The 8,293-nt window shown below is 42.1% G+C and overlaps 1 protein-coding gene across 1 annotated transcript; it reads right to left on the bottom strand.

The window, feature by feature from the left end:
* Positions 1-3,343: 3,343 nt before the first annotated feature.
* On the bottom strand, positions 3,344-7,877 carry SMIM28 (small integral membrane protein 28). Its single transcript, XM_036414801.2, has 2 exons — positions 7,249-7,877; positions 3,344-3,754 (listed from the first exon to the last, which is right to left on the bottom strand). The coding sequence occupies exons 1-2, from the start codon at positions 7,357-7,359 to the stop codon at positions 3,371-3,373; spliced, it is 495 nt and encodes a 164-aa protein (XP_036270694.1). The 5' UTR covers positions 7,360-7,877; the 3' UTR covers positions 3,344-3,370.
* Between the last annotated feature and the right edge of the window lie 416 nt (positions 7,878-8,293).

Genomic DNA, 8,293 nt, shown 5'->3' with positions numbered 1-8,293 from the left:
ATGTTTAATCTTTTCTGGCTATAGTTATTTCTGCCAAAATACTTCTTAGCTGTGAACAGTCCAGTTCTTTCATTTGTGGGTTTTCCTCAACTCCCCTCTGCCTTTCTTGGGTGGCTAGCAGCCCGTACTGCCCATGCTTGCCAGTGGTCAACATTTAAACAAGGATACACTGTTTACGTGGTTATTCCTAATATTCTGCTTGGAAATCCTGTTTGGTGAACCCAGTTGACTGCAGGTTAGGCTGATGGCTTCAGGAAAGAGTTTACCGAGAAGGTAAAATGTTGGCTCAAAGCTACATTTACACACCGAGTTTTGTCTAGCCCTATAACCACATGTCTGTCTACATGTATTCTGTGGCCCCTCATGTTACCTAAAGTAAGAACGTTCACCCTGGCCTTCATATGAGTCACTGGATCTGTTTCTATTTAATTGGTCTAAGTTCGTGGTCGGCAAACTGCGGCTCTCGAGCCACATGTGGCTCTTTGACCCCTTCCACAAAATACCATGGCCTGGGCGAGTCTATTTTGAAGAAGTGGCATTAGAAGAAGTTTAAGTTTAAAAAATTTGGCTCTCAAAAGAAATTTCAGTTATTGTATTTGATATTTGGCTCTGTTGACTAATGAGTTTGCTGACCACTGGCCTAAGTGAGTTCTGGTGTCAGTATTGCTAAAAGCTCCCCAAGTTATTGTACCAGGCTTCTTGGGTTGGGATCCACTGGTCTATACAAGGGTCAGCACGCTTTTTCGTTAAAGAACCAGACGGTAAATATTTGGGGCTTTGAAAGTTATATGGTCTCTGTTGTGCCTACTCATCTGTGAGGGGGCAGCTATAGGCAAGTGGGCACGGCTGTGTCCCAATCACTTTGTTCGTAGACGCCAAAATTTTAATCCATTTAATTTTCCTGTGTCATGAAATATTATTCTTCTTTTGATGTTTTATTCAGTTATTTAAAAAATGTGGAAACCGTTCTTGTCTCTCAGGTTGTCGAACAACAAGTGGAATTAGGATTGTGGGCTATAATTTGGCCACGGCTGGTTTATAGTTCACCTGTTCGCTGCTTCAGTTTGCTTCCATAAGAGAAAATGGTTCCTTCCCTCGATCTCAGATAACATTGCAAATGAGTCCTGGCTCTGACTACTTATTTCAAATACGTCTTATCAGATCATTTTAAAACATGGCAATGCATTTCCTTAATATCCCTGAAAATTGTCGGAGTTGACCTGCTTTTTCCTAAAGTAACAAGCCTGGCTTCAGTGGTGTGAAGCAGTAGGTAGGAAGGATATGCTCTCACTAATAAGCAGATAGTTGCAGGGTTAATTCAGCTGCTTTACAACGCAATCAACCCAGGGGTTTTCCATCTTTCTTCTTTACTGTTCCATATTAGTCCTGGCTGTTGTCTTAGCTCATGGTTGCAAGATGGCTATTGCAGCCCTGGGCATCGCAGGCAGACACATAACATCCAGCAAAGTGTTTCCTTTCATGGATCTATTTTTAATACTAGGCAACCCTTAAAAAATAACCCACAAAAAACAAGCCTTTCTTTCTATATAGGTCTTTCCTTAATCCCCAAAAACCAAATCGTCCTGGTAAAGGCATGGAGATCCGCATGATTACGGTAACTATCAGGATATAAGTCCCCTGGCGTTGGAGGGCTCTGGTCTGATTTTCATAGATGGCTCCAGGATCCCAGAACCAAATCAGGGATCTGTTAACAGGAAAAGAAAGACAACACAGTTGGGAGAGAATCAACAGAGTCTCACACAGAACTAGAGCCTTAGGATTAAAAAAATAATAATAATAAAACCCGAAGCAGGCTCTCTGCTGAGCAGCTCATTTCCATTTATTTACTTCCCTTAAAGACCACAAGGGAATTGTTCCATATAGATCTCCTGAAAGAAGTTGTATTCATCTGAACTCAAATAGGTTATATTTTGCTTCAGTCCTCAAAGGTACCATTATTCCTACCATGTATTTTAATACATTTAAAAATAAATGCATCCTATTTTAGATTATTTTATTTTCCTAAAGCTGTGCCACATTGCATATCCAGCATAAAAATGTTCACATCCAAAGCGATTTAAAAAGCCACCATTTTCCGTTCATTTTAAACCATCAAAGGGTTGTCTACTTTTGCACTTTGTACTGTGAAGAAAAAAAAAAAGTAAAAATATTTCCCCAAAAAGTTATATCGTGGAGTAAGAATATAAGGACTGGACAAGTCACCCCCCAGACTCATGGATATCCTGATCATCCTCCCAAGTGGCACGTGATCCCCCTCCTCCTCCCCATGGGAAATCACAAAGGGAGATTTTCATCTAGTCCCATCTCAGCCGCGTTCATCCTGCTGAGAGGCCTGACCCCCCGTCAGGGGCACGGACTGAAATTCCCCACTTGCAGTTTTCTGGGAGAAGGTCTGACTCCGTGGGAGGGCTGCAGCCCAGGACAGAGAGGTCAGGCTCTGCCTCCCCCGAGGCACTGACCATCTGACAGGTCAGTTGGACTCTCTGAGCTCCAATTCTGACACCTGTGAAGCAGGAGTTTGGACTATGTGATTTATAAGGTAAGTGCTAATGGGTGTTGCTCAGGTGATCCAAATCTCTGACCTGTACCTGCCAATGCTAACGTGATTTCTGCTGTGTGAGTGCTGCTTGGTGAGGGCCTCAGGGCCTGTCCTGGCATCCCCGAAGAGCAGGTGTTAGAGCAGCTGCTCTTGTGCCCCCACTTTGCAGGGCCAGCCATGCCCACGCAACTCACTATCCCTGACCTGCCACCCTAGGAAGCAAGAGCCACACCAAGGAGGAGATGATCTGGGAGAGCTTTATTATTTTTTGAACAAAAATGGATGCAAATAATCTGTCCTTTCATTATCAATATTGAGACATCTCACCATTATCTACAACACCGTGGGCCACTGGGCTCTAGAGGTATTTTCTCCTCCTTCTGGGACTCTCTAGCCACCCTGACGCCCTCACCCAGAAGGGAGAGGCCTGTGTGGGAGGAAACCTTTTATTTGTGGCGAAAGCAGTGATCCTGAGCTTCTCGGCATGTTTCTGCTGTCCCTTCGGAGCTAGTTCTTAAGCTCACCAGTCATTCTAGTTCTTGTTCTCAGCGCACATACAACTGGCCTTTTATTTCTTCTTCCCTCGGGAGGGTTATACATTTTGGAAGATCCCTGGCATCTTTAGAACAACCCGGGCAAGGTTTCTCTTAAGGAGCTTGTAGACGGGTTGACTGGGCTGACATGTGTCCAGCCTCGGGTACCCTTCCCCCAGGAGTCGGCCTCCTGGCCCAATGCCCTGTCTACTGGCCTCTCAGGCGGGTCCATGCAGGGTGACAGCTGGGCGGTGCATGGTTCCCAGGAGCAGTCTGTCTACACGGGCTCCTGCAGCCCGGGCGGCCCCTCTGCCTCCCGAAGGCCCGCACCCGGGGCCTCTTCCCCAGGGGGGTCCCTGGTGGCCTCCTCGTAGGAGGGGGGCAGCCCCGCGGAGAGGGGGGCCGCCTCCATGGGCAGGGGCGAGTAGGGGAAGTCCTGCTCCCCGCTCCAGGGCAAGCCGGGCAGGAGGTCCGCGTCCTCCCCAGCGGCCGGGTGCTCGGCCAGGTCGATGGTGAAGACCTGGCCCTGCGGCCTCGGCGCCCGGCACAGGCGGTACAGGAAGAGCAGCAGGAAGGCCAGGAACAGCACGATGGTGGCCGGCAGCAGGATGCACAGGAAGGGCTCCACGTCGTCTTTGCTGGAACTGATCTGCTGGGTGCCCTGCGGGGAGGGGATGCGGCCGGGTTAGGAGAGGGCAACAGGCGTTTCACCTTTCATTCTGATCATGGCTTGCTCACTCTAGAAATCACTTGTTCGTTCACTTATGCCCATGAACTTGAGCATACATGGAAGTGAGCAAATTGACAAGATAAAAGTGTGGATTTAAAATGTCCAAAATAGCCAAAGATGGTTTGGCTCAGTGGATAGAGCATTGGCCTGCGGACTGAGGGGTCCCGAGTTCAATTCCGGTCAGGGGCATGTACCTTGGTTGCAGGCACATCCCCAGTGGGGGGGGTGCAGAAGGCAGCTGATCGACGTTTCTCTCTCATCAATGTTTCCAACTATCTCTCTCCCTTCCTCTCTGTAGAAAATCAATAATATATATATATATATTTTAAAAATAAAATGTCCAAAATACATGTTGATGGCATCCTACAGTATTTCCACTAAGGATACACATTAGAATACATTTTAGAAGGTAGGTCCATACCTCATTCTTTGAATAACTCTATTTATGTATTTTCTTTGGAATTAGACCAATAGTGTTTTATTGCCACAAACAAATCATATGGGACTTAATTTCTTTAATTGTGGAGTAAAATCTAAGGTGTATTCACATCACATGTAAGTAACATTTCTAGTCTGATTTGACAGCTGACTCTTAGGTTAGATTTACATTTTTCTTCTATTTGTTCTTAAAACATTTGTAGGATGAAAGTGAAAAAGTTTAAACTCTTAAGGAAAAGAATTGCACACAAATTCTAAGGCAGCCTATGAGATGTTGATTTTTAGCATTAGCTCAGAAGATAATTACGAGTCCTGATGGAGTAAATACTATAACAGGCATGAAATGATATTTCAACAGCAAGGTAGAAAAATAATACAAAAATACTGTTGCAGATTGCATAGATGTTACTTCAAATGAAGCCACTAAGAAATAATGAAAAATTAAAATGCTTCTTTATTGTATAAAGCATATAGCAACAAATGTAAATATTTATACCCATTACTAAAGGAAAGTAAAACAAACAAACAAAAAAACAAAAAAACAAACCACACACAACCACTAAAGCCTTAATTGTGTTTAAGACAACAAAATACTAAGCTCTTTATCAACTTGATTAGAATAAGACATAATAAAACTGAGAGCTGGGTTCTCTTGATTTTGGTGGAAAGGACAATTGTTTTTTCTGGCCATGACCTTTAAGAGACTGGCTTATCTAGCACTGACCATGTAATCATTTTTACTTCTTAAAGGATTTACAAGTATGTGTGTTACTTTGAAAATTGGGTGATTTATTTAATCTTTGTACTTCCAGATGTTTGTCTTTGGTAAGACATGAGTTAAGATATTTTAGCTTGAAATGCATAAGAATAAAAGATTTTGTTGGGAAGCAGAGTATCATGTTTGGGGTTTGACCACTCTGCCTTTGGATTTCAGGCCACCTTCTAATAGCTGTGTGGCCACGGGTAACTCACTGGTGCCCTCTGGGCCCAGGTTTTCATTTTTATTTCACTTATGAAATGAAAATAACATTTCTGAATGGATTAGAATGAGGATTTAGTGAATCACTACATGCAAAGCACTTGGTGGGTATTAGGTGTTTATTATGTATTTGGATCTATTGATAAGGATGAACATTTAGTGAGGGAAATCTTTGGCATTCCCAAGTTTGTATTTTAATAGATAAATATTTTCTCAGAAAATGATTTAGCAACATTAATATTTTTATGTCAGAAGAATATTTTTGTGTGTGTGATTCTTAACATTTCTAAACTATGGATTCTTTGTTTTCTCACACATAATCTAGTTTATTATCAGAACTATTCACTTAAAATCTGTGGCGATATAAGGAGGGAATTCGATTACAAAAGCTGTAAGAGTAAATGGATTCATAAATAATTTACCACAATTATTAAGAAATCAAAAAGCAACTTAACTATGTTTGTCGTCTCCCCCTAAATGAACCATTAAAAAATTTAAAGCTATTATCTCTTAGTACTTAAAAAAATCACTCTTTAATCTTGCTAAACATGGACCATTTTGCATGATTATATTTTTCATTTTCCATCGGTTATATGGATGATCATAGTTTCTCAATAGCTGTGGGCATCAACATTTAAATTATTGCAGACTGGACATTCACTATGCATAAAACATAAAAATATTTAATGTTCTATTTAAAAGATTTTTTGTAATAAACCCTGTTACAGTATTCACTATTATGCCACTTTTGCATTATCAATACTAGCTGCAAAAATCTGTGAAAGGAGAAACACCACAGTTCACTCCTGCAATCAGAACTTCCACAGGCGAACTTGAATTGTCCAAATACTGAGGGGCACTGCTTATCTGACGCAGCAGATTATGACAATTTCTTGAGATAAAGCGTTCCTGTTTCCCAGTGAAGGGATGCATAGAGCTGCGGGTCAAACTTAACTTATTTACTGATTCATGATAAGTTCAAATTGTTTTGCTTTTTCAAAGTGCAGAATGAACGTCGTCTTTAACTAGATGTCCTGATTTGTTCATTTCCTTCAAAGTGGTTTCTTTTAATATCTCTCAGATGTGTATATTGATGCAAAGACTTTGTTGTTCAGGGAATGTTTTGAAGAAATATCCAGTTAAAAGTGTAACTGCTGAAAAAATATCATTATATATGCATGTATAAGTATTTTTCTGTAAAAGGTGGTTTTGTAGAACTTACATACCAATCTGATTTTCCAATAAACAAGAAACTAGGTCTGTTTTCCTTTTACTTAAGAGATAGTGGTCCCACTACATCTCCCTACTGATGATAAAATTAATTCTGAGCTCTTAGGTTTCTGCCAATATTTTACCTTAATGCTTCTCAGCTTGATGCTTCTTTGATGATTTCCCAGACAGAGCAAAGCAGCTGTCTTAGTCGAGACAGAACCTCCTTAACCCTCGGCTACCCTTTTGGAAGTCAGATCTTGGCTTCTCTGAGAAACAGGGGTCATTATGCAGCTGGAGAGCCAAAGGAAGTTTCTTAGTGTTGTAGGTGTAGACCAGGGGTCTTCAAACTTCTCTCATTATGAGAATCACCTGGTGGAGGTGTTAAAACACAGATAGCACTTCTTATAGTTGGGATCCGGGAATCTGTGTTTTAACAACTCCACCAGGTGATTCTCATAATGAGAGAAGTTTGAAGACCCCTGGTGTAGACATTGCTTACTGAGCAAAGAGCAAAACTGTAAAACCAAGGCATAACATTTTTTGACCCCTAATTTCCGGGATTCTTTGACATACTTGCTCTATCAGGTATCCTTAGAATATATGTGTCAAGTTTCACTTGAATTACAAGAATACAACTTTCAAGTTACTTCCTTAGACCACGCCAATCGGTGAAATTGGATTTTTGTCATACCCACCATGTAAAATGTTGCCACTAAGTTTTAAGATCCTAAACATAACAGACATGGCTGGTTTAAACATGATGTACGTTGGGGAAGAAAAGGCAATAGGTACAGACCTGCAGCTGGGTTTCCTGAAGAGGTAGGCTTGGTTCGCTCGTCAGCCACTCGTAGGTACCCCTGCCAGCATGCCCAAACTTCCTCCAGCTGCTGCCCAGCAGGCCTCGCATGTTTTCATCCAACCGGTGCCTCACTCACCCTTCCACCTTGCTGCCCAGATCTCAGCAGTGCTGCTTGTTCTTGGCCTGGGTCCAGCTTGGATGTGCTGGGCTGATGGCTGTGGGTAAACTCGTTCTCTAATGAGTGACAACAGGGAAAAGAAACCAACCGGAGAGACCTCTCAGGGCTGATTGTATGTAAATTCAGAGCCTCTGGATTTGCTTCTGTGGCCTTTCTCACTGTGAGGGCTGGTATCAAATATCAGATGCGGAAATAGGTTTCAGGCAGAGGAGTTACCCGCATGAGCATTAGAGTGCAACGAATGGTCTTAGAGAATAAAGAACTGATTATATGTAGACAGAAGCAAGACCCTCTCCCTTCCTTCCCCTTCCTGCATCTTTCTCCAGAGACAGAGCTGAGCCAGAGAAACCGAAAGCTGAATTTCCTTTCATTATTCCTGGATAATATGGTACCAAGAGAAGGGGTATTTGGTAGAGAAACAGACTCATTAATAACATTTTAGTGAATTATTTAGATGAAAGATGCTAATGATAATATTGTACAGAAGCCAGACTGACAATAGCTGAGACTGGCTGGAATGTTTACTGATTTCAAAAGTTTTTTTTTTTTTTTTTAAATCAAATTACTGATACCAGAACAGTCTTCCTACTATCTTGTAAACTTGATAACATTATTTGTAAACTTAAAATAAGAAACTTTCCATTTAAGGGTTCACAGAGGTAACTTTGGGATGTTTACTTCTACATATTTGCAAAGCCTTTGCAGGCGTCCTCAAACTTTTTAAAGTGGGGGCCAGATCACGGTCCCTCAGAGAGCTGGAGGGCCGGACTATATGAACTATTAATTCCTACTGTAACACCTCGGCTGGGCTCACTGCCCAAAAAAACCTGGCGGGCCGGATCAGACTCCTCTGCGGGCCGCATG

The sequence above is a fragment of the Pipistrellus kuhlii genome, unplaced genomic scaffold (assembly GCF_014108245.1).
Source record: "Pipistrellus kuhlii isolate mPipKuh1 unplaced genomic scaffold, mPipKuh1.p scaffold_m20_p_5, whole genome shotgun sequence".
Taxonomy (NCBI): Eukaryota; Metazoa; Chordata; class Mammalia; order Chiroptera; family Vespertilionidae; genus Pipistrellus; species Pipistrellus kuhlii.
This window is presented reverse-complemented; position numbering and strand designations above follow the sequence as displayed.